We start from the raw sequence: 26,264 nt of genomic DNA on the forward strand, positions 1-26,264 counted from the left end.
ACTTGTCTGTTTTAGTTTCTTATTGCTGCTATAAAAAGTTAATGACAAATGTAGTTACTTAGGATATAAAATTTTTATCTTACATAACATGGGTCTCACTGAGCTAAAATCAGAGTGCCCACAGGCCTTCGTACCTGGAGACTAGATAATCACTCTTGCCTGCCTTCCAGAGACCATTTGCATTTCTTGGCTCATTTAGTGTGCATGTGTGTGGAGGGCAGAGGACAACTAATGGGAGTTGGTTCCCTCCTTCCACCATGAGGGTCCCAGGGATCAAACTCAGTCATCTGGCTGGGCAGCTGGTACGTTTACGTGCTGAGCAAGAGGTGGCCAGGCAGCCAGCTGTCCCTAGCTCTAAGGCCAGCAACCCCAATTCCATGCACAACAGTAATTCCTATTTGCTGTATGACCTAAAGTACATACAGGTTTGGGGGTGGATCAAGATGTGGACACCTTGAGAAGATTATTGTTCTGCATACCACAGCCTGGAAAGATCTTAGAGATTTTTCTTTCTGTACTGGTAACAACTGTTAAAATAAAAACAGTGAGGGGGACTTGACAATGAGAAGCCTGGGAGAGCCAGACTGACCTAATGATCTAGATCTTTCTATACAGCGTGAAGGAAAGTGTGAAAACAAACAGTGCGGTGCACCAGGCTGAAGACAGGAGCGTTTCCCAGCAGTACCTGCAGTCTTCAGGGTACAGCTAGTGAGGAACAGCATTTAAAGTGGGATTGTCAGAGTAAGATTTAATAGCTCTGTGGGAATCCCTTCCCACAGGAAAGGCCTCAAGTGGCCAATCGATACCCGAGTGCTTGGAAGCAGGGATGATCACTCAGAGCAAAGAGTGGACGCAAAGGCTTAGACTACACCTTCCCACAGGTCACCAAGGTGGTGGCCTCTCTCTTTGGCTTTCCATCCCTGAAATCAACCCCGAATTATGTATGGTGAACCCATTTAACAGATAGCAACTAAAGTCACGTCTGGCAAATTTCAACACAGAATGAGAAGATATTTCCATTTTATAGGATCTGCTTTGAGAATTTCACCAATATATCAAATTGCTGTCCTCCAATTTATATTTCCATGAGTATTTCTAAAGAAAAACTCCCACACATAAAAATCTAGTAAATACCTAGATACCAATACTAAGTTCAAATTATTACTATTATTTTATAGAGTAAGGTCTATGGCCCAGGCTCAGGTATCTTCTCACGGCAGACTCCCAAGTGACTGGGACTTCCAGCACACATTGTGTCCAGCTTAATGTGTCTCTCTTCATCCTCCCTCCTTTAAAGGGAACCATAGACAGGTGCAGAGATTATAGTGCTGGCTCTCACTGGAGGACAGAGTGGACTGGAGCCCTTCAATGTCCTTCCCCTAAGTCCAGCTCCAGGGTTAGAGTGGCTCAGCAGCATATGTCCCGGTCACTCAGTCATCGGCAGAGCAGGACCACAAAGGCCCGAGCGAGGTCAGCATATCGTCACTGCGCTTGCCCTTAACAACCCCCCTTGGGTTTTGCCCCTCTATCATTATATGAAAGTTAAAATTTAAAAGAATTTTTGGCCAGGTGGTGGTGGCAGATGCTTTTAATCCCAGTACTCGGGATCTGAGGTCAAGGCCACCCTGGCCTACAGAGGGAGTTCCAGGACAGCCAGGACCACACAGAGAAGAGAAATACTATCTCTAAAAACAAACAAACAAACAACAAAAAGTTTAAAAATTTTTTTAAATAAAATTCTAACAACTCTATACTGGTTTTACATTCTAAGAGGATGTCAAGCCAGTATCAAGAGATAGGTGGTCTCAATAATAAAAAAAAAAAAAAAAAAAAAAAAAATCTATAGAAATAAGACTAGCCAGCTATGGGAGGAGCCAGTGCAATGGCTAGTCTTTATTAGAGAGAGATTTTCCTTTACATTCTGAAAAGTGAACACAGGGGCTCAGTGGGCCATTTGGTGGGGTACCAGCTTGTAATGGGTTCCACAGTTTGGGCATCGCTGACTCTCGCCTTTGTGCAGCCAAAACCAGATGACAGTACAGTTGTCCTCTTCACCTGAAAGGGAAAGATGGTTGAACATCATCCAGTGCCTATGTACAAAGGGAGACTTTCAACATCCATCTCTTTCCTACACTCTGGACACAGCAACAAAACTGCCACTGATCAAGAGACCACTTCAAGCTCTGCTCCTTCAAATGAAAAAAACGGGGCTGAGTTTACCTGTGCGTAAGATAACCTTGTACAGGGTCACTATAGATTCTAACAATCCCAGACCTTACATAGAATTCCAAATCAGGATCTGTACTCATTTGTATCCCTAGTGCCTGAAACAGTACCTGGCATACAAGTTTTATACACACACTATCTGGGCTAGAAAGATGGTTCAGCAATTAAGAGCATGGCATGCTCTTCCAGAGGACCTGTATTCAATTCCCAGTACCCACACCAAGTGGCTTACAACCTGGCCTGTAACTACAGCTCCAAAGACATCTAACTCCTGTGGCTTCTCATGTATACTGAAACTTACGACAGTCAGAACCCTTACAGCAATTTATACACATATTTTTATGAACATATAGCCACACACAGATTTCTGAAGCAATCTGTAGACGTTCTGTGTAGCAGGTTATAAACAAATGGGCCAGAAAATAAAAACAAGGTACTTACAGATGCAGCCCACTATTCTCTTGTTGCTGATAGATGGGACTAAATTAGGGTCTTCCCTGGTGCCTGAAGCTGCCTTTGGAGGTAGCATATTGTATGGGTCCTGAAAGAGACAGAGTTGACTGTTGACTAATTATGACAGATAACCCCTGCCACTGCACTGCAAAGGTGCTATTCCTACAAACTTGGTTGTCAGGACCAAACGCTGGCTAACAGGAGACTCCTCTGATCCCATCCAAGCCCAAGGGCTCCAGAGGACACAGAGCTTCTCCTCACCAGTCCCTTCTGTGCTGCTATCATGATCTCCCTCTCCAGCCCGGTAGCCTGCTCCTCATCAGTAGGGACACCACCTAGAAGAAGAAAAATTTATTACGGCAGCTGATATGACTACGATGAATACACGCTAAAAAGCCCGACACGGGAAGGTGATGTTATACGCTTCTTTGGTGGGCTCTCAAGCTACCCATTTCCACAGTCCCCTAAGCCCACTGAGACACGTCTCCGAAGTCGAACCGGTTTTCCCTTCCAACCACAGAAGCTTTGTTTTCGACTTTCCCTAAAATCAAGTCGAGGCGGGCAAGGGATTTGAATGTCGATCCAGAGCTTATTCCTCCAATAGTCCCTCTCTCCCAAGGTCACCCGGCATCTTCCAGTTAGGGCACTTTGAAAGCCGTGTCAATCGGGTGGGCGGCCGAAATTACAGCAAGACTTGGGGGAGAACCGGTTCCCGGAGACTAAGGTGGTCAGCGGAGCTCGAGGGAGCTCTAATGGCCGACCCCGCTCGACCGCCCATCACCAACCACCCCGGAGGCCAAGGACACCCATCTGGTGCGCCCAGCTGCCCACGTACCTCCAGAAGCCATGGAGCGGGTCGCGGCCGCGCCACGGGGCCCGTGGGCCCTCAGGGCCTGCGCCGCCAAAACGCCTACTCCACGAAGTAACCTTGAAGCCATCTCGCCCGAGACAAGCAGATGCACTTCCGGGAACAGACTGAACCAGACAGGCGGGACTTCCGTTGGTAGGCGTCTAACAACGCCCGGTCAGCTTTCCGCTTCCTGCCCCTGGCCTGCCAAAGTAGCGCTAAAAGTAGACGCTGCACATGCGCAGTTCTGCCTCTTTGCCGGCCGCGCAGACTCCCGCCGCCCCGGGGGCGTGGCGTCAATCACGGTGACAGCTAGCGGCTTTCGGGTTCGTGGCCGTTCCGCTTGCGTGCTCGCGGCCCAGTGTCCCAGACACTTAGTAGTTCCTGTGGTGGAGGTACTGTGGAAGCCGAAGTCCCCCTCAGTCACTGACTTCCACCACCAATGATTCAAACTTGGGCGTGAGCTCAGGAAGACTGTTTTGTTTGTTATGCCTGTTAGCTGCGGGTTCGTGTCTGCAGAGCTTTAGCCATTATCAATTTGTTGCAATGACCCACTCCGTCAAAATTTGACAGGACCTCCCCATAGTCTTAGCCTTAATCCCCGCCTCCACTCTCTGGTTTGGTTTGGTTTGGTTTTTTAAGCACGGTATCACTATGTAGCCCTGGCTGACCTGAAACTCCCTATGTAGATAGGCTGATCTCAAGGTCACAGAGATCTGGTTACCTCTGCTGGGATTAAAAGTGTTGCACCACCCTTAATTTTCCTCCTACAGTAACGTCATGGGAGGTGATGGTGTTGGCCCTAGGGACAAGGCATAGGTGGGGGGTAGGGGGTGCGGGCTTTGGAAGCATGGATACCTCCTAGTGGCCACTCCACGAGGTTATGAAACTATGAGGATACTAGGAGGAGGAGAGAAGGAAGGAAAGTTAATAATGCAAGTGGAAATCATGATAGGCATTGTGGCCAGAGGTCTCTAATTTAGACAGAAAACATCCTCGTTGCTCCCCATTTCACACAGATAAAGCAAGACAACTCATGGCAGACACTGGCTTCTTCATTTTATTCTCATTGTGTAACATTCCTGAAACACTATGGTGGCATACAGCATCTGTGCTTCCCTAATTGTGTCCCAGTGATGGAATCTTCAATACCTTGCAGAGGCCTGACATAATAATATCAAGTGAGTTTTAGTAAATCCTGCCACTTGGACCAATATATAGTTTATAGGGCTTGAGACCCCAAAAGGTCAATTTGAAGAAAACTACAAATAGAACTAAATTCCTGGGTGTTGTCACCTACCCCTTGTAGGTTATTTTCAAAAGAGTCTGGTGGTACGTTACTTCAGAGGAACTAACCTGGTCTTCATGGCTTCCCTCACCAAGAAAAAAAAATAGTCTATACTGAGGCTCTAAATTTATTGACTCTGTTTGAAGATGGACTTACACTTTGCATGGTTTTCATTGTTACTTCCTTATCTCCACTACAACCATCTGGATTAAATTAGAAAAATAATTGCTTAATTCCAGGCATCTTTTCCCCAATGGACCCATTGTTGATTTATACCTGAATTAAGAGGGAAAAAAACCAAGCCAGCCCCATCAGCTAGCTCCACCATCTTTTTTCCTTTAGGTAACACTCAGGAAAACTAAGACTAGATGTCTTCGTTAGGTTGAAGAGACACAATGACCACGGCAACACTTATGAAGGAAAGCATTTCATTAGGGCTGGTTTACAGTTCAGAGGTTTATTCCATTATCATCATGGAGGGAAGCATGACAGTGGTGCTGGAGAAGGAGCTTGAAAATTCTACCTCTGAATTCACAGGCAGCAGGAAGTGAGAGACACTGGGCTTGGCTTGGGCTTTTGAAATGTCAAAGCCCACCTTCAGTGACACACTTCTCCAACAAGGCCATAGTTCTTCATCTCTGTCAAGTAATGCCATTCCCTAATGACTAAGCCTTCAAATATATGATCCCATGGGGTCATTCTTATTCAAACTACCATAGCCATCAAAGCACATGGTAAAAAAAAAAAAAAAAAATCATGTAACACAAGCTGGCAATTTGGCATTTATTCTTCCCAACCATTCTAAGACAGCTTTTCTCAACCTCAGCACAATTAACATTTTGAGTCTGGAAATGATTTGAAGCAGGAGGGGTTGAGGATTTCCTTTGTGTATTGTGGGACTTGGAAGCTCTGCCTCCTGGAATTCTCCAGGGTGGCAACAGAAGTATCTTGAGTACAAAGAAATGCATATATACATGAGATGTATTTGCTTGTGAGATTAAAAATATAAACGATTGAGAAGTTGCTTTTCTAATTTAACAGAATATTTTGTGGACATCCTTCCAGGTCAAAACATATATAATAAATATATAATTGTTGCATAATATTCTTTACAGATGTGTTGGAATGGCTCCAGCTATCACCCTCGTGGATATTGAGATTTCTGAGGCTTTGTTTTAGAGGATTTTGTTTGTTTGTTTGTTTGTTTGTTTGTTTGTTTGTTTTTTTGTTTGTTTGTTTTTCGAGACAGAGTTTCTCTGTATAGCCTTGGCTGTCCTGGAACTCACTCTGTAGACCAGGCTGGCCTCTAACTCAGAAATCCGCCTGCCTCTGCCTCCCAAGTGCTGAGATTAAAGGTGTGCGCCACCACCGCCCGGCGATGTTTTTTTTTTTTTAAAGACTCATCGTGAGCTCAGTCAGAAGCACTATAGAGACTACGTGGGTGAGCCATTGCAGTAGAGGACTAGCCTGGAGAACGTGTTCATGCTAGGCCACTGTTCTACCAATGAACTGCATCCTAGCCCTTTCTGGTTTAGACTAGTGCTTCTCAACCTGTGGGTCAACCCCATTGGAGTTCAAGTATCAGATATTTACATTGTGACTCATAACAGTAGCAAATCATGGTTATGAAGTAGCAATGAAATAATTTTATGGTTGGGAGTCACCACAGCATGAGGAAACGGATTGAAGGGTCACAGAGGGTTGAGGACCACCGTTTTAGATAGTCTCGCTCTGTACCTCAGGCTGGCCTTGAATTCTTAAACCTTCTTACCTTCCACTTCTGAGTGCTGGGAATACAGGAATGTGTTGCCACAGCAGGCCAGATGTCCAGTATTTTGTCTCCTAGACTATGGCAGTGCATCCTTAGCTGGGATTACAGGAGTGTGGGTGTGAAACATTTTGCCACTTTCTGCTGACCTGTTGCCCAGAAATGTGTAGCAGTTTCAGCTCCCTACCAGTAGGTCTTCACAATTTGCCTCTAGCTGAAAGGAAAGTGCAGAACTGTTACTGCTGCATTCAGCTACCTGAACTCCAAGGCCTCGGGCAGGCAGCACATCTTTTCAGATTGTCTTCATCCTTTGTATTTTCTGTGAACTGCCACTCTAGCAAACTACCTTACCTGTGTCTTAGTTCTTCTTTTCCTTATTATTTTATTTTTTTATTAAGATGTATTAAAGAGTGCTGGCATCATCTTTTAATCCCAAGAACCAAGAGACAGATGCCAGCAGATCTTGGTGAATTTGAGGCCATCCTGGTTTACATAGTGAATTCCCAGTGAGCTAGAGCTACACAGTGAGGCTTGGAATGGAGTTTTCTGGCATGTGATATTCCCACACATGTATGTGGTGGGTACTAATCAAATCTAGCTTCCCTTTATGTCCCTTCCTCAGCCTTCCCAGCTTCTAGCAATTACTATCTGTCTTAGTTGGGGTTTTACTGCTGTGAACAGACACCATGACCAAGGCAACTCTTATAAGGACAATGTTTAATTGGAGCTGGCTTACAGGTTCAGAGGTTCTGTCCATTATCATTAAAGTGGGAGCATGGCAGCATCCAGGCAGGCATGGTGTAGGAGGAGCTGAGAATTCTACATCTTGTTCCAAAGACAACCAGAAGACTGCCTTCAAGGCAGCTAGGATGAGAGTCTTAAAGCTCACATCCACAGTGGCACACCTACTCTAACAAGGCCACACCTCCAAATAGTGTCACTCCCTGGGCCAAACATATTCAGACCTATTCTACAGTCAGGACAACCTTGTTCAGCTTCCACGTGAAAGAGGAAACTTGTGCTGGTCGCCTTATGTATCTCTTCTCTCACTTGACACAGTGTCGTCCATGTCTGCACAGTTTGCTGCAGATAACAGAGCAAGTGCCTAAAACACAGCGATTATAAGCTATTGGTAAATGTTAGCCTAGATGTGTTTTATTCAGTGTGCTCATAATTTCATCCTTTTACAAAAGGAATTTTGGGGCCAGGAAAATGGCCAAGAGCAGAAAGAGTTTGATACTTGGGACCCCCCCCCCCCAGGGAAGGAGAGAACTAACTTCCACAAGTCATCTGACCTCCACACTCTACACATGGCATGCATGTGACCACAGACTATACACTGAATGAATGAATGAATGAATGAAACTTAAAAAGGGAGAGGAGTATTCTAGACATGAAAAAAAAAAAGAAGCTGCTACCATTGTGAGCACGAAGTTGAAGGGTCAACTTGGAGGGAGCTGAGCCATGAGGGGAGGCAGGGGTGCAAAGAACACTTACTTCTCACCTCTTATTTTGACTGTTTTGAGTTTGTTTAACTCTGTGACTGTGTTATTTAATGGCTACTCCTGGTTGTCAGTTTGACTATATCTGGAATGAACTATAATTCAGAATTGAAGGGCTCACCTGTGATCCAGATCTTAAGGCTAGAAGACACAAATTTCTGATGTGGATCTTGGCATGGAGATCTTGAGGCATAGTTGTAGCAGGATACGTATTCTGCTACATTGTATTCACAGTGGAGCTTTGTGATTAGGCAGTAGAAGAGGAGGTGGAGCTGGGAGAGAAAGAGAGGAAGGGAAGAGGAGAAAAAAGAGGAAGGGGAGGGGAGACAGAGAAGAAGAGGAGGCTATCAGCCATGGAGAACCAAGGAGGGGTTGAAATATGTCCTGGGTAGCAACTTCTATCCAAAGGTTAGATATTGGGTAACAACTCCAATTGTGTGTGCATCTTGTTGATTGAGCACTTCTAAATATATAAATCCTTTAGATAATCATTAAGCTTTAAGAGTCTCATTTCTACTGGGTACTGTGAGGATGGCAGATATTGTCTGGGGTTCATCTGAGCTTTGTGGATGCAGCGTTTGGGATTGGCAGAGCCATCCCCCATGCTGGCATCTCCTGGGTGCTAGGGCCTGCACATCTAGCTAGCCAGATCCCCAGTCAGAGCCGAGGAGCAACAGGAACATGGTGGCTGCCTGGGAACAAGCTGGACCTAATGCCATTTTCTAAATATGACCTTGACACATAGTGGCTATGAAAAGCTTAGGCCCAAGTAAAGCAGTACATGCCTTTAATCCCAGGAGACTAAGGGAAGGAGATCTCTGACTTTAAAGTCAGCCTGGGTAAGCAAGTCTCAGATCTAGGCGTGGTACACATCTTTAATCTTGGCCAAACCTTCTACTGAAGATCTACATAAAGGATATTGGAAGAAAGATTGGAAGAAGGAAGATTTTTCTCTTCTTCGCCTGCTTGCATTTACTTGCCAACACATCTGTTGGAATCTACTTCTACAGAAGACCAGCACAAACAACCAGCCTCATGAAACTGAGCAACTACTAGATCCTTGGACTACCTATTCACAGCTGCCCATTGTTGAGATAGTTGGACTACAGACTGTAAGTCATCACAAAAAATTCCCTTAATGTATAGAGATATTCCATAAGTTTTGTGACTCTAGAGAACCCTCAATAAGACAGTTATCTGTTCAGAAATTATGATATTCTTATTTATGGGAACTGTTTTTCTGATTCTTATTGAATATTAAGGCGATATTATTTCTTCAGGACCAAGGCCAAGGCTGGTTCTTGAGTCAAATAAATATTTCTGCCTTGAAATCTATTGGTGTGGTGTGTGTGTGTGTGTGTGTGTGTGTGTGTGTGTGTGTATGTATGTATGTATGTATGTATGTATGTTTGTTTGTCCGTCCGTGGATCTGTGTCCTTAATATGGTCAGACTCACCAAAGCTGAAATGGTGGGGTCAAAAGGCTCTTTAGTGGGCTGGAGAGATGGTTCAGCGGTCAAGAGCATTGAGTGCTCTCCCAGAGGTCCTGAGTTCAATTCCCAGAAATCACTTGGTGGCTCATAACCATCTGTAATGTGTGTCTGAAGACAATGACAGTATATTCGCATACATAAAATAAATAAATCTAACAACAACAACAACGAAAGACTCTTCAGGTTCAGTTCGGCTACCAGTGATACAACCCTGACCTCTAGTGGCCCCAGAGGCCCTGGCTACCATTGGAAGATGCATACTGGGCAAGTTTTTAATTATAGCAGGGATGAGGAGGTAAACGCTCCTCAGGTCTGCTAGGCCTCACCTTAAGAACCCTCTGGTGGCATGAGGAGGATGAGACCCAAGGCTGAACCTCTGATCAGCTGCTAGGAGCCAAAACCCTTTCAGGGAAGAGTGAAATGGTTTTATGCAGACACCACAAATCCAAAATGGGTCATCTGAAATTGCTGCCAGCATGGAGCCTGTCTACCGCAGGGCTCAGGGGTTTAGACTATGATGCTTATTGAAAACATCTTTTATTTTATGAAATGGAGTCTAGTGTGTCAGCTGGACAGCTGAGTCAGCCCCTACCCCATGTTCAGGTACCTCAATGAGTTTTCTGTGAGACCCACTGGGCACCTGGTATTGTCACTGGTAAGGGTTGTGCCAGGGCAGTGAGAGGGATTCAGGTGTGAGACAAAAGCACACACACAAACCCTGTTTCTACCATTGAGTTCCACTGGCAACCAGAGGACCGCATAGACCCCAGGAAATTTTTTGATGTCCAGTTGTGGAGGAAAGCACCCATCCCCTCCCCCAGCATAGAGAGCTCAGGAGGTTCTGGCGGGGGGGAGGGGGGGGACAAATGGGAAGTGCTCAGTGTTGCACTGTCTGGGCAGTTCCTGCTGCAGCCTAAACATTAAGCCCTAAAGCCACCTGTTTTACTGCGTTAGGAGAACAAGTCACAGTCGTGGGTGGTAACCCACATAATCTAGCATTTGGGAGGCTGGGGAAGGAGACTTGCAATGAGTTCCAGATCAGCCCTGACAGAGAGAGGGGTTGGGAAGGAAGAAGAAGAGGTGGAGGAGAGAAGAAGAGGGATTGATTTTGACTCAGTCGTCTCACTAGGCAGGTGTGGACACACATACATGTGGTTCTCCGAAACAACATCAAAGGAAGCAGATCCTAAGAAGAGAACGAGTCATCATCAGCTAGCAGGGCAGTTGGAGAGGGCAGGCAATCCTACAGGGCTGGAAGCAGGCCGGTTTACCAAGCCACCACGTCCATTCTTTCCAGGATCTCTTGGATGAATGTGAATGCCCCAAAGACACTTAACTGGAACACGGAGAGTCCCTAAACTAAAAGGAATCCCCTGAGAGATGTGGGGAAAGACAGACCAGTAGAAAGGATAGCCCCGAGGTCAATGTGGCCTCTCAGAAGCCTACAATGGCTCTGGGCCCCAGTAGGTGGCCCTAGAGCCGTTTCTTATCTGGAAACTGGTTAGGTTAGCAGCACCCTCTAGCGGGCTACAGGCAGCAAACGCCGTCCTGTTTCTGGAAACAGTTTGTCCACTGAGTTATCCTTTGTGCTCTCCTTTTGCTGGGCTTGACTCTGTGCCTTTCTATTAAACTTTCAAATGGTGCTCATTAATAGGAACCCACCTAAACATTTAAGATGGCCTGCTATTTCCAAAAAAAAAAAAAGGTAAGTTCAGAGAGGATATGGCTGATTCCTTGAGTTAAATCCAACCCTCATGAGGCTGAGGTAGGAGGAAAATTGGATATTTTATTTGGAATTTAAGGTCAGCCTGTGATACACAGTGACTGTCTCAAAAACAGCTAATGAAATTAAAAGTAAAAATGCTTGTTGCAACTGGAAGTCAGATGAATTAACTGGACCGTTAAAAGAAATAAAGGTCAAAGAGGAAGACTCCCCCAGCACTCTAGGGCAGCTGTAATCCTGCCCATACCATCCTGGTCACCAAAGAAGGGGTCCCTCAGGAGACAGAATTTGCCAAAAATCCCAGAGACAGGCTGGTAAAACCCAGCTCTACTGCCCTTCTGCCTGGAGAACAGGGCAGGCAGATCATTAATTAGTTACAAGTAATGCCTAATTAAGTACTGGTTCCTCAGAGCGTAGGCAACAGATTTTCACTGAGCTGAGGCTAAACCAAAATAACTCATATAAATGGCCTCGCTCAATGTTAGACACTGAGACAGGGCTCAACTAGTGTTGGCTAACTATCAGTCTGAAGGGTTGACATCCCTTAAGCCGCCTCTAATTCACGCTTGCATGTTCGCACAGATGTCCATCCAGAACAGATCGGTTCTCAAAGCAGGACGTGGCCATTGTTAAACGGTGAAAGGCGTCAAGCTAACGCGCACAACTGCAGCGCCTCGACTTTAGAAAAGTCACATCATTAGACCACTGAATGTGAACTGCCTTCCAAGGAGTTCAAATCTCCGTGCCTTCCCTTCTCTCTTGGGCCATACAAGCAAGCCCTCCGCTTCCGCATCTGGAAAACGGAAGTCTGGCTGAAATTCAGAAGCTGAGAGGCCACGTGACCCGCGCGCACGTGGAGGTGTACCGGAGCGCCCACGTGATTGGGGGAGCACGTGAGAAGCCGCGGTCTGTCCTAACGGCGGGTGCGCGAGGCGTGGCAGGCACAGTGCTCCCACACAAGGTCCCTCCTCTCGGCTGTCCCTGCTGACCTGGCCCCCCACCACCGTGGTATCCTGCTCCAGCTTCTTGTGCTCCATCTTCTGAGGCTGCCTTGAAGCTTCCTTCACGCCCCACAGCTTCCTGTTCCTGCTCTTCAGGTTCTTGAGTCCAGGGCTCCCAGGAGTAGGCCTCCATCACACCTCGCACGGTAGGACCGTAAGCTTCATTTTACTGGTGAGTTCCTCCGGGAACACAATTTACCCAGGACTCAAGTCTAGCCTGGGCCTGGGAGGCCCTGCTAGAGCAGTCGCTTGGGTCCCTTTGTAAGTTTTCCTGGATTTGGCTCAGGATTAACCCTCACTAGTAAGGCAAAAAAACCCCAACCCCCCCCCCCCCCCCCAACCATGCTGTCAGGTTACCCCACATTACAGGATACTACAACCCTGTTCTGCCGAATGTTCTGTATGCCAAGTCCTGGTGTAATGGTTTCCGTTTGTGGTAGTGTGGCCTGTCGTGTTTTGTTTCTTAATGTTTCCCAGGGCATAAAAATGAGCTGTTGTCTGTCTCTCTGGAAACATTGGCTGTTCCCAGGCCCTGCTTTAGTTTGATGGATGTAAGAGTTTACAATGCTGGAGTCTGCTTTACTTTTCTTTGAGGGTGACACTCCTATCTTCAAGTCTTTCAGCTTGTGAGTTGAGTCCTCCCTGACCAGAGCCACTGCCCTTGCTAGCATTCCTAGCCAGTAAATATTTGTTTAAAAGAAGACATAAAACACGATGCTGGGAGGAAGGCATGTCGCTGCAGCAGTATTCGGGAGCTCAAGGCAGCTGTAATTTTCCGAGTTCATCTTGACCGTTTGGATATTGATGCTCAAAGCGCTTTGGGTTTTCTGTATTCAGTATAGAAAATAGTATAATCTTATTTTCCAAGTATCTTCTTATTTTCATTTCCATAAAGCCAGGAAAATAAGAAAGATAAAGGAAAAATAAGAAAGGGTGGGAGGTCACGTGTTAAAATCACATCGTGAGACCGAGATGGAGAGTGGAGAGAGTCTTGGCTCTGTGTGATTTAGCAAAAGCGCTAACTCAGGAGGGCATGGTGGCCCTATTTGCTGGGCATGGTGCCACACCAACCAGGGGTCCTGAGGTCATTGTGAGTGAAGCAGAGGGCTAGGTCCTGGCTGACTGAGTAATGAGGGATTTTGGAAAGGAAAAGAGAAAGTAGAAGTTGGGTCTTAATTCTGCCTGTCTGTTTGCCCATAGGAGGCCTTTGACTCCTCCAGTGCTCTAGCCTGGATGCCTAACAACTCACCTCTTTCTGATTCTAAGATGTGTGTTTATTCACATGGAGACAGCCAGGGCTACATGAAGAAACTCCGTTTCAAAAAACCAAAAAGGAGCCGGGCGGTGGTGGTGCACACCTTTAAGCCCAGCACTTGGGAGGCAGAGGCAGGCGGATTTCTGAGTTCGAGGCCAGCCTGGTCTACAGAGTGAGTTCCAGGACAGCCAGGACTACACAGAGAAACCCTGTCTCGAACTCAAAAAACCAAAAAAAAAAAAAAAAAGGAAGGAAAGAAAAAAGTTATATATGTGAGATGAGAAAGCTTGGGTAATTGCTAGGGTAGGGTCTTCCCTTTGTCATAGAGTCTTAGAGGTTTAAAAGTCACCAGTGTCCTTGAAATCATTAGCATCTCTGACAGCTCCTTTATTAATGGAGTGATTTCAGGTTTTACATTTGGAGACTGGGGAGAAAGAGTGAGCTGCTGTCAGACTGGATTCTGAGATCCTTGGACTGACTTCTTTGGAAATGTTTATGTAGTCAAAAAATGTGAGCCAAAGTATGGGCTCTGAAAATAGGCATGTATAATTGTGTGTGTGTGTGTACATGTTCTTTTGTGGATAGACAAATGCCTTGGAATGAATGGCATTTAAAGCAGCCAGATTTAGCTGCCCAGCAAGCAGCAGGCCCTGTCCTTGGGTCTCAAACTTCTGATGCTACAGCTGCTTTATGAGTTACTAGTACTCTGAGCATGTCACCTGGAGATGGTCTTTCCCTCCCATGCCACACGTGTGTGTGTGTGTGTGTGTGTGTGTGTGTGTGTGTGTGTGTGTGTGTGTGTGATGTCAGGTGTGTGTGATGTCAGGGGTTATGTAACATATACTATCAGGTACCCACAGAGGTCAGAAGAGGATGGAGGACCTCTTGAACCCAGAGTTACAAGCATTGTGATCTGTCTGATGTGGATGATAGGAATGGAATTTAGGTCCTTTGAAAGAGCAGTCTGAACTCTTTCCTATTGCATCTCTCCAGCCCTACTTCTTTTGTTTCTAAGTTAACTTGCCAGATGAGCTTTGGGGATTCAGTCTACTTACCACTGTATTTTAAGCCAGCTTAATGATTGTGCTCCCAGTGCAGTTCACTAATTAAGCTGCAAGATATTAGAGTTACCAGTCAGCACCACAGGTTGTCTGTGGCAGGTTGTATGTTTAAACAGGTGGACAGGTACCAAGCCTGCAGGGCTGAGTAAGAATCTCCTGGTGACCCAAGGCCAAGGATCATCACCCTGGCCTCTGTCCTGGTGAGAGAAGACACAGGCTAGACCCCAGGAGGCCTTGTGTGTGGATTTGACTCCTGCTGGGCCCATACCTGGATGACTTTTTAGCTACTTCTAAAATTAGATTCTTCCAGCATGCAAAACATAGCTAACATTGCCATGGTTTGTATGAATGTCACCTTTCTCACCTCTGGACAGCATACTCCAGGCTCTCAGACAAAGTCATACCTACTGCCACCCCCATGCCAGGTAGCTGACTTTGCTTTTTTATTTCTTTTTGCTTTGTTTTGTTTTAACATCTTTTTTACCTAGCCCCTGCTGTCCTAGAACTCAATGTATAGATATGTAGAGCAGACTGGTCTCAAACTCACAGAGATCCATCTGCCCCTACCTCCCGAGTACTGGGTGGCACCAGGGCCAGCTTTGCTTTTTCATCTTTGAGAATGACTTTGGGATGTTGTTTTAATTTTATTATGTTTTACAGTTATTTATTTTCTATGTGTATGTATATTTGTGGTCACACAAATGTATATGTGGAGGTCACGTATATTGTACCATAATGTGTATGTGAAGGTCCAAGAACAAAGTTCGGGAGCCAGTTCTCTCTTTCCACCGGTCGATTTCCTCTGATCCAACTGAACTCATGCTTGGCAGCAAGGATGCTCGCCTCCTGAGCCATTTTGCTAACCCTGGATATGTTTTTCTTGTAGATTTTACTTGATCTTCTGTATTTGAGTTTGATTTGTTTTAGTACTAAAAGTTATTTTTAAACAATAAACAAAACTAGTTTTCAAGTACCGAAATGAAAATCTTTCCCGGCAAGGATCATCAGTGGATGCTGAAACTGGGGAAGGAAAGTATGGCAGGAAATGGGTTATTTATATTGCCTCGGGGTATCTTCCTGGAAGGACGGATAGTTATAAGAAGAAAACTGGAGTGGCAGCACAGAAATGTCTTGGGTCTGCTTTGGACCAGTGACTGAAGTTAGCTACAGCCATAACAGGATAAATGGGCACTGTGTGTGTGCCTTCCAGCAAGGTGCACAAAGGGCTGCCCAAAGAATACAGCCTGAGTCTCACCCCCACACAGACCCTAACTGGTAACCTATGTCCAGGACGACTCACCAGAAGTCAAACAGTATGAACATGAAGTATTTAGTCAGGTGTAGTGGCAGACTCTGGATCCCCACACTCAGGAGGCCGAGGCAGGAAGAAGGCACTGAGGCAAAGTCTGTCCTTTTGTTTTTTCAGACAGGGTTTCTCTGTGTGGCCCTGGCTGTCCTGGGACTCACCCTGTAGACCAGGCTAGCCTCCAGTTCAGAGATGAACCTGCCTCTGCCTCCCAGGTGCTAGGATTAAAGGCCTGCACCACTATTCCCGGCTGGCAAAGTCTATTTTAGCAAAAGTAGTAACCATAGGTACATAGAGATTAAAGAAAGTCCTGATAGAGCATATACCCAAAAAATGTGGACATTTGGGGAATTTTGATACTGGCTAAATCTTTCTACTATATGGAACTTGAGTCAAGTGTGGAATTATTTCCGAATAAAAAAATAGACCGAGGGCTGGGTGGTAGTAGCACATGCATTTCATCCCAGCTCTTGGGAGGTACCTACCTACCCAGGTAGATGGATCTCTGTGAGTTTGAGACCAGCCTGGTCTACAGAGTAGATTCTAGGACAGCCAGGGCTACATGAAGAAACTCTGTTTCAAAAAACCAAAAAGGAAGGAAGGAAGGGAAGAAGGAAGGGAGGAAGGGAGGAAGGGAGGGAGGGAGGGAGGGAGGGAGGGAGGGAGGGAGGGAGGGAGGGAGGGAAAAAGTTATATATGTGAGATGAGAAAGCTTGGCAAGTGCCTTTTATGGTATGATAACATCAAAATCTTATATGACCTGGTGAATTTGGGACAGAAATAAGTGCTTGCACCCCCAAAGAGACATTTTGAGAATTTCAGCAGTAGAGAAGGGGCTTACGGTGCTCTGGAGGAAGGGTACTGCAGTGGTTCAGTGAGCTGTGAGGTACTCCTGTGATAAAATGCCATGTGGGGAAGACAAGTGGGCCAGGGCCTCATGAAGCAACATGGATGAATTCCTTGTAGGATGCTGGATAAAATACAATCTGGCATGAAGAAGCTAAAACATATGTTGAAGCTGTGTGTGGTGGCACATGCTCAGAGAAGGCAAAGGCAGGCAGATCTCTGAATTGGAGGCCATCCTGGTCTAAAGAGTGAGTTCTAGGACAGACAAGGCTATACAGAGAAATACTGTCTCAAAAAATTATATATATGAAAAGAAAAACATGTATGATTGTATATTTGTGCCAAGTTCCAGCATAGGCAAAAATAAATTGTTAGTGTTCAAGCTAAGGGGTGTTTCCTTGGGGATTTTTGACTATAGAACAAGAAATCTTTCTAGAATATAAAATGTTGGATATTTTGGGCTGGTGAGATGGCTCAGTGGGTAAAGGTACTTGCCACAAAGCCAGATGACCTGAGTTAGATATTGCAATGGCTAATTCTGGCTGTCAACTTTCCTACATTTGGAATTAACTAAAACCCAAGCTACTGTTTTTTAGCTAAATGGTTTGAAGTTGGGGTCTGGGGAGATGGCTCAGTGGTTAAGAGCACTGACTGCTCTTCCAGAGGTCCTGAGTTCAATTCCCAACAACTACATGGTGGCTCACAACCATCTGAAATGGGATCTGATGCCCTCTTCTGGTGTGTCTAAAGACAGCAACAATGTACTCACATTTTAAAACAATGGTTTGAAGTGTGAATACACTGGACATCTGGATCTTTTGAAGTAAGATCTGCCTTTAACCTGGGCCACACCTTTTGTGGGCAGCTGTATAAAGGACACCCTCAGCAGATGTTACTCCCACCTCCACTCTTTTCTGCTTTTGACTGAGAAATTAATCCCTCACTGTCCTTTATCTCTGAAGGAGATGCCAGTCAAGACAGTATTGATGTCCCTCAGAGCCCGTCAGTAATATACAACCAGACTCAAGTTAAGCAGGCTCCTAGAGGAGAACTGGACCGTGTGACCCATGAGGAGTATGCTATACTACTAAAAAAAGTAGTGAGCTTGCTAATTCATTCAAGCAGAAGTCTGGGCGATATGTGTGGGAATGGATTCTAAGGGTGTGGAATAATGGTGGAAGGAACATAAAACTGGATCAGGCTGAGTTTATTGATATGGGCCCTCTGAGTGGAGATTCTAGGTTTAATATGGAAGCTTAGCCAGGTGTTTTTAAAAAGGTCTGAAGTTTGTTTAAAATGTTGGCTTTGTCAAGATGGCCTACTAAAAAGGCATTGGAGATGCCTGGTTTTCTTTGGCTTAGTGTTGATGAATTTTAAGGCTCAGGGAAATTGCAATGCCAGAGTGGGTATGCTGTGTAAAACCTAAACCCCCACAATGGGTAGGCCCAGAAGACATGTTCTTCACCAGTCCGATAAGATGCAAATGGTGAGATGACACCAGCATGTGGTAACACATAATGCATATCAGAGGATGGGAAATAAATCCAACCAAAATTCAAGGACCATCTACCTCAGTGAAATTCTTAGGAGTCCAGTGGTGTGGGGGCATGCAGAGATATTTCTTCTAAGGTGAAAGATAAGTTATTGCACTTGGCCCCTCCTACCATCAAGAAAGAAGCACAATGTTTAGTGGGTCCATTTGGATTCTGGAGACAGCACATTCCTCACCTGGGTGTGTTACTCAGGCCCATTTACCAAGTGACTCAAAAAGCTGCTAGCTTTGTGTGGGGCCTGGAATAGGAAAAGGCTCTTCCATAGGTCCAGGCTGCTATGCAAGCTGCTCTACCTCTTGGACCAAATGATCCAGCAGACCTGACCTGATGGTATCTGAGATGTCAGTGGAAGATAGGAATGCTGTTTGGAGCCTCTGGAAGGCCCCTATAAGTGAATTACAGAAGAGACCTTTGGGGTTTGGAGCAAGGTTCTACCATCATCTGCACACAATTATTCTCCCTTTTCAAAGGGAGAATAGTTAGGCCTTAGTGGAAACTAAATGTTTGACAATGGGCCACCAAATTACCATGCAGTCTGAGCTGCCCACCATGAGCTAGGTATTATCTGACTCCCAAAGTCATAAAGTAGGACGTGCACAGCAGCAGTCCGTTATCAAACTGAAGTGGTATGTACGCCACGGGGCCTGAGCAGGTCCTGAAGGCAAGTTACATGAAGTTACCTGAATGCCTATGGTTTCTACTTTTTGCTACAATGCAGACTGCTGCCAAACATGCTCCTATAGCCTCATGGGATGTGTCCTCTGATTGTGACTTAGAAAAGACGACTCAGACCTAGTTTACTGATGATTCTGCACATTACGCAGACAGCACCCAGAAGTGGACAGCTGCAGCATTATAAGCCCTTTTTGGGGCAACCCTGAAAGACCCTAACAAGGGAGATCTTCACAGAGAACAGAACTTAAGGCACTACATATGGTCGTACACTTTGTTTGGAAGGAGAAATGGCCAGAAGTACAATTGTTCACTGAACCAATGGATTGGCTGGATGGTCAAGGACTTGGAAAGATCACAATTGAATAATTGGTGAGAAAAACATCTGAGGAAGAAGCATTTGAATGGATTTTCAAGTGGGCAGAGGATGTGAAGATGTGATATGTCCTGCATAAATGCTCATCAGAAGGTGACTTCAGTAATCAAGTAGATAGGTAGCCCTTTCTGTAGACAGTTAACGTCTTTTCTCAGCCATCCCTATCATTACCTCATGGGCCTATGAACACAGTGGCCACAGTAGCAGCGAAAGAGGTTATACATGGGCTAGACAACGTGAACTTTCAGTCACCAAGGCTGATCTGGCCACAGCTGCTGCTGAGTGAGTCCAACACTGAGTCCCTGGTACGGCACTATTCCCCAGGGGTGACCAGCCAGCAAGCTGGTGGCAGGTTGACTACATTGGACCACTTCCTTCATGGAAAGGATAACCCTTTGTCCTTATTGGAGTAGATACTTGTTCTGGTTATGGGTTTGCCTTTCCTGAGCATAATGTTTCTGCCAAAACCACCATCCATGGACTTACAGAATGCCTTATCTGCCATCTTGGCATTCCACATTATATTGCTTCTGCCCAAGAAACTCACTTTATAGCCAGAAGTGTGAGAGTGGACCCACGATCCTGGCTTCCACTGGTCTTGCCATGTTCCCCCACCATCTGATAGAAAGATGGAATGGCCTTTTAAGACAGAGTTACAGAGCCAATTAGGTAGCAGCATTCTGGAGGAGTAGGGCAGGGTTCTCCAGCAGTCAGTATATGCTTTCAATTATTGTCCATATATCAGATATATGGTGTAGTTTCTCATGTAGCCAGGAGTCAAGGGGTGGAAAATCAATATCACCCTAGTGACCCCCTAGGAAAATTTTGTTTCCCTTTCCTGTGACCCTAAGTTCTGCTGGCCTAGTAGTTTTAGTCCTCGAGTGGAGAGTGCTCCTTTCAGGAGTCATAACAAACATTCTGTTGGCCACTGTGGACTCGTTTTGTTTGTTTTTTCAAAACAGAGTTTCTATTTGTAGCCTTTGCTGTCTGACCCTAAACTCAGAGATCTACCTGTCTCTGCTTTCCAAGTGCTGGGATTAAAGTCCCAAATCTCGATCACCCCTCCACTCACCACTTTGGACTTTTGATGCCCTTAAACCAGCGGGGTAAGAGGAATAACAGTGTTAGGAGGGGTGATAGATGCAGATCACCAAGGGGAAATTGGATTGCTTCCCCACAATGGGGTAAGAAAGATTGTCTGGAGTGCAGGAGGCCCTTTAGGGCATCTCTTGGTGCTTCCATGGCCTTAGAGGAAAGTCCATGGGAAACTACAACAGCCTAATCCAGGCCGGATGACAAAGGGCACAGACCCTTCATGGATGAAGATGTGGGTCAATCCTCTAGGAAAAAAGGCCAAGAGACCTGCTGAGGTGCTTGCTGAGGGTGAAGGAAGTATAAACTGGGTAGTAGAGAAAGACAGTTACAAATACCAGCTAAGATCACATGACAAGTTGTAGAAATGAAGATCATAGTTAATGAAGATCATGAGTATTTCTGTCATATTTTGTCAAGAATGTGTTTGTACAAATATTTGTGTTTTCTTTCCTCAGTGTCTTTAACAGAAGAGAGTAGCAGTGGTTAGCATACCTGTGTTTGAGATAATCAAAGTGTGTCCCTTGAGGGACATTCTAAAACACTAACACCAGGAATTCCCTTTTGAATGTGAGAAAGGGAAGGAGAGTATGATGGGGCAGCCATACCTGAATCTGGAAGGTGAACATTTGCTTCCATATTGTGTGTACTGGATCTGTGGTTGTGTCCTGAGCTGAGAATATCCCAAGGCTCAGTCAGTGCTAGTCTAGAGAGGGATTTTTTTTCTTAATTAAATCATTTGAGGGCTGGAGAGATGGCTCAGCAGTTAAAGAGCACTGACTGCTCTTCCAGAGGACCTGAGTTCAATTCCCAGGAACTACTTGGTGGAAACTGATCTGTAATGGGGTCCAGTGCCCTCTTCTGGTATGTCTGACTACAGTGTACTCATATACATAAAATAAATAAATCTAAAAATAAAAAATTTTTTTAAAGGGCAGAACCTTTTTTAAAAAAGAAAGAAAAAAGGAAAAAAGAAAAAAACATCATTTGAAGTGGGAAGACCCACTTTTAATCTGAATCTTTTGAGGTGGGAAGATCCGCCTTTATTCTGGACCACAACTTCTGAGGGCAGGCTATACAAGGACATGGAAGAAGGAAGATTGTTTTTTGCCTGCTTGCTCCATGTCTCTCTGGCAAGTCCAATCCTTTACAGGCAACAACACCTACTTTTTCTGGTTTTACCGTAAACTGAAGACCAGCTGAGGCATCCAGGCTGTGACTGAATAACTACTGGATTCTTGGAGCTTCTATTGATAGAAACAACCAATGTTGGATTAGCTGGGACACACAGCTTGATCTTGAGGAGCAGCCAAAATGGGAGCAGCAAAGCCTGTAAGCCATCCTAATAAATCCCCTCATCTGTATATTCATTCTATACGTTTCGTTCCTCCAGAGAACCCTAAGTAAAACACATACCTGGGGCCTACAAGGTGGAAAGAAAGACTCATGCAGGTTGTCATCTCACCTCACACGTGTGTCATGGTACATACACACTCTCTCACAAGCACACATAGTAATATTTTAATTAACAGTGTCTGTTCTATTCTCACTTGAGTATACTTGTCTGTATGTACATTGTGCAGTAATAACTGAGTCTGCATCTGTGCTCTGTGTTTAGTGCATTACATGTTAGGGAACAATGGCCCCTAACTTTCTGCGAATCCTTTCTGAGCCAGGCCCTAGGCCGGGTGCCTGGCACAGAGCCTCTTCATCTGTGTGCTGAGGGACTCAAGCTCATCAATGTGGTCGAGATACACAAGCCTCTTTGTGAGGGTGAAGAGGGGCTGGGTGTCATGTCATTTTTTTCAGTCAATGGTGACACATTTTCTCCTCTGATCTACATTTGGGATCACCCCCACCCCTAGCCCACCACCAGTTCCGGGGGTGGAGCTCTGCTGAACTTGCAGAACCCCGGGGTGATCCTGAGGAGCAGCCGAAATGGGAGCAGCAAAGCCCAAGTGGACAGAACAAAGGCTGGTATTATGTCGCCTAAACTTAGCGGCTCTGCATTGTCAGGATGACACAGACAGCACTTGTGCTCAGAAAAGAAACGGATCTAAAAAGGAGAAAATGCCCTCCTCCCTGCCACATGCAGCCTGACCACATGGAATTCTTCTCATCCCCACATCATCTTTGTATTTGATTTATCATCTCGGTAGCTGCTCACTGTCTTCAGCAGATGTTGCAGACTCGCTTGTTACTTTAAAATCCTCAAATAAAATAAACTGTCTTTTTAAAGAGAAGTTTTATGACTTCTGTCTCACACTTGGGAGACCTCAAGAGCCATGGCTATTCTCAAGGAGCTTCCAGAGGCTTTGCCTCTCTCCCTCTTGCCTCTATCAGCAGCACAACATGGGCCACTTTCAAAATAAATATTTTTATGTGTATGGGTGTTTGCCTACATGTATGTCAGTGTACCATATGCGTGAATGCTTGTGGAGGCCAGAAGAGGATGTTGGAACCCCTGCAACTGTATGTACAGGTGGTCATTCTCCACCGTATTGGTGTTGGGATTGGAACCCTAATCCTCTGTAAGAACAGAAAGCTGTGCTCTTAACCACCTACCCATCTCTCCAGCCCTGATGGAGCTTTTGTTTGCCGTGTTTCTCCATCATTGTCCTTTCAAGAGTCCAGCTTGAGTAGTAACAGTGACATTTTTGCTTTCTGGGTTTCTTCCTCTTCCTCCTTCACCTCCCTCCTCCCTCCTTCCTCCTCCCACCTCTCTCCTGCTTCTTCCGTCATCCTCTTGCCTCTCTCTTTTTCCTTGCGCCTCATGGTGTTGCCAAGGATAACCCCAAACTCTTGAATTCAAGGGGCCTTCCTGCTCAGCCTGTCCAGTAGCTGGGCAAATCTCACTGTGCCACACAAGGCTGTTTCTGTACTTTCTTGCAGCTTCACTGAGGTGCAGCTGGTTTCCGCAGCACACTCCACCTGCTCTGGACAGTGGAATTGTGCTGATTTCCCACTGTTGTCAAGCATTTTCATTGCTGCCAAAAAAAGGAACATGCATGCCTTTGCCACCACACCCAGCATCCCCCCTTTCTCCAGCTAGAGACAGTTATTAGCCTACTTTCTATTCTGAGGATTGGCCTCTGGTGGATATGTCATTCATACAATCTGTACTCTTTTATGAATGGGCTCTTTCACAAGTTCATCTGTGTTGTAGCATTTATCTGTATTTCATTCCTTTCTTATTGATGAACAATATTTCATTATGTCGCTAATACCATATTTATCCATTCAACTACTGATGGGCATTTGTGGTTTCTGCTTTTAGCTGTTATGAATAATGCTGTCCTAGATGTCTGCATTCAAGGCTTTGTATGGTTCATTGGTGGACAATGCCCCCCTCCCTGTGTTCTTCAGGATTATGTACATCCAGCTGATATAAGGTGGAAGTGTTTGTTAGACCCAGCTTTATAATATTGTTCAGGTCCACACTTTCCTTCAAAATTTTAAACTAGGTATGTGGTGTTCCTTTCCTGTAGCTGTGCTAAAACTCCACAAGCAAGGCAGCATAATAGAAGAAAAAGTTTATTTGTGGTTACAGTTCCAGAGAATAAGAGTCCATCATGGCTGGGTGTGGTGGAACGCTGTTAATCTCAGCATTCAGGAGACACAGGAGGTGATTCTCTGTGAGCTCGAGGCCAGCTAGGTTTATCTAGCAAGTTCCAGGACAGCCAGAGTTATAAAAATAGACCCTATCTCAAAATGAATAAATAAATAAATAAATAAATAAATAAATAAATAAATAAATGGAGTCCATCATGGCTGGAAGCATGGCAAGCACAGCAGCTGGCAGCAGACATGGTGGTAGGAGCAAGAAGCAGAGAGAGCACGTCTGTTACAGCAAACACAGAGCTGAGAGAGCATAGAAGTAGTAAAAGATAGGAACTCTCAGAGTCAGCCTTCCAGCAAGGCTGCACCTCCTAAACCTCCCTCAAGGGCACCACCAACTGGAGCCCACAAGGGACATTGTCATTCAAACCCTCTGTGTGTTTGTGTATGCTTGTAAGTCTGTGCACATTAAAGTGCAGATGCTCAGAGGCTGGAAGGGAGTGTGGGATCCCCTGAAGCTGGATTTACCGACAGTTCTAAGCTGCCCAGTATGGTATCTACTGGAGTGTCTGTGTCATTGTTTCTGTCTCTCTTTTGTTCATTTGATTTGTTTGTTTGTTTTTGAGATAGGGTTTCTCTGCCTAGCCTTGGCTGTCCTGGGACTCACTCTGAAGACCAGTGTGGTCTCCAACCCAGAGATCTGCCTGCTTCTGCCTCCCTGTGCTGGGGTTAAAGGCATGTGACATCACTGCTCAGCTTGTTCTTTTGGTTTGAGTTAGATGTTACTTTTGTCCCAGGCTGTGCTGGAATTCACTCTCTATGTAGGCTGACTTAGACTCACCAGATTCCTGCTTTAACCTCCTGGGTGCTGAGATTATAGGCATGAAGCTCTGGAACCCTTTATTTCCTTTGATTTCTGTCTATAATTGATTTTCTTATGGTTTTCTTCCTTTTGTGCTGCTAGGCATGAAACCCAGGGCCTCTGTCATGTTCAGCAATGCTCTGCCATAGACCACACTCTCAGATGTAGTAGTAGTATATAAAAAATCCCAGCTATCATTGCCTGTCTTTTTTCCTTCAATTCTATCAACTTCCTTCATATATTCTAGGACTCTGTTTTTAGATAACTATAATTAATATTTATAGTTGTTATACATCTTTAATTAATTTTAGCTGGCAAAAACTCTATGTCCTCATCATGCCCAATCTGTCGCTTTGAAGGACTACATTATGCAGTATGGTAGCGAGATTAAGCACTGGTTTGCACACTCCTAGATGGCTGCAGTTTTTAATTTGACTCAGACCTGAGTTATCTGAAGGAACCACAACTGGAGGCTTGTCTCCATCAGATTGGCCTGTGGGCATGTCTGTGGGGCCGGTGGTCCTGAGGTGTAAGAGAAAGCTTAGGTGAGCAGAAGCTTGGGAACAAGCCAGCAAGCCCTGTCCCTGTATGGCTTCTGCTTCAGTTCCTGCCCTGGTTTCCTTTAATGATTGGGACTTGGAATTGGAAGTTGAAATAAATCTTTTCTTCTACAAATTGCTTTTGGTCATCATGCAAGCGGGTTAATTTTTATTTGTTGGTTTGGTTTGGTTTGGTTTGGTTTGAATCAACTTAACAAGCTACAGTCATCTGAAAAGAGAGAGCCTCGTCCGCCTCCATCAGATTGAGCTGTGGGAAGCCTGTAGGTCATTATCTTGGTCTGTGGCCTCTGCACCAGCTCCTTCCTCTACTTGACTTCTGTTGACATGAACAGTGAAGGGCAAGTGGAAGCCAAATAAACCTTTCCCTCCCCAAGTTGTTTTTGGGTGTGGTGTTTATCATGACAACAGAAAAGAAACTAAAACACATATATTTTCTAATGAGAACACTTAGACCATGTTGGCCTTGAACTGAAATCCATCTGCTTCTGCCTACCTAGTGCTGAGGTCAAGGGCATGTACCACCATTACCTGGCTGAGAACACTTGTCTATTTTCAGCAGTTTTAAAGAATGCTATATACATTGTTACTAACTATATTCCTTGTCATATTATACATTTCTTTTTACATTTTTATATGTACTTAGTGTTTGTGAGGACCTCAAAGTTAGAGGACAGCTTATGGGAGTCAGTTCTTTCTTGTATTGAGTTTCAACTCAGGTCAATTAGGAGTGGTAGTAAGCACCCTTTCTGGAGATCCCTGGCTCCTATAATAGATTTCTTAAAAGTACTCATTGTAACTGGAACTCTGTGTCCTTCTGACCAAC

General features: G+C 45.2%; 2 protein-coding genes across 5 annotated transcripts in view; one reads left to right on the top strand and one right to left on the bottom strand.

The window, feature by feature from the left end:
• Positions 1 to 1,863: 1,863 nt before the first annotated feature.
• Positions 1,864 to 3,679, bottom strand: Cox5b (cytochrome c oxidase subunit 5B). Its single transcript, XM_034521811.2, has 4 exons — positions 3,515 to 3,679; positions 2,941 to 3,014; positions 2,668 to 2,767; positions 1,864 to 2,055 (listed from the first exon to the last, which is right to left on the bottom strand). Exons 1-4 carry the CDS (start codon positions 3,615 to 3,617, stop codon positions 1,943 to 1,945), a joined length of 390 nt encoding a protein of 129 aa, XP_034377702.1. The 5' UTR covers positions 3,618 to 3,679; the 3' UTR covers positions 1,864 to 1,942.
• Positions 3,680 to 12,192: 8,513 nt separating this feature from the next.
• Fam178b (family with sequence similarity 178 member B) overlaps positions 12,193 to 26,264 on the top strand; it is a 120,687-nt gene continuing 106,615 nt past the window's right edge. For 2 of the 4 annotated variants that reach the window (XM_034521731.2, XM_076915073.1), the window contains exon 1: positions 12,195 to 12,472. The gene's annotated coding sequence lies outside the window, so the exon portion shown is untranslated. Of the gene's footprint in view, positions 12,473 to 26,264 lie in introns of all 4 variants that reach the window. The other 2 variants (XM_076915071.1, XM_034521730.2) reach the window with 2 other exon arrangements.

Source organism: Arvicanthis niloticus, chromosome 17 (genome assembly GCF_011762505.2).
Source record: "Arvicanthis niloticus isolate mArvNil1 chromosome 17, mArvNil1.pat.X, whole genome shotgun sequence".
Classification (NCBI taxonomy): Eukaryota; Metazoa; Chordata; class Mammalia; order Rodentia; family Muridae; genus Arvicanthis; species Arvicanthis niloticus.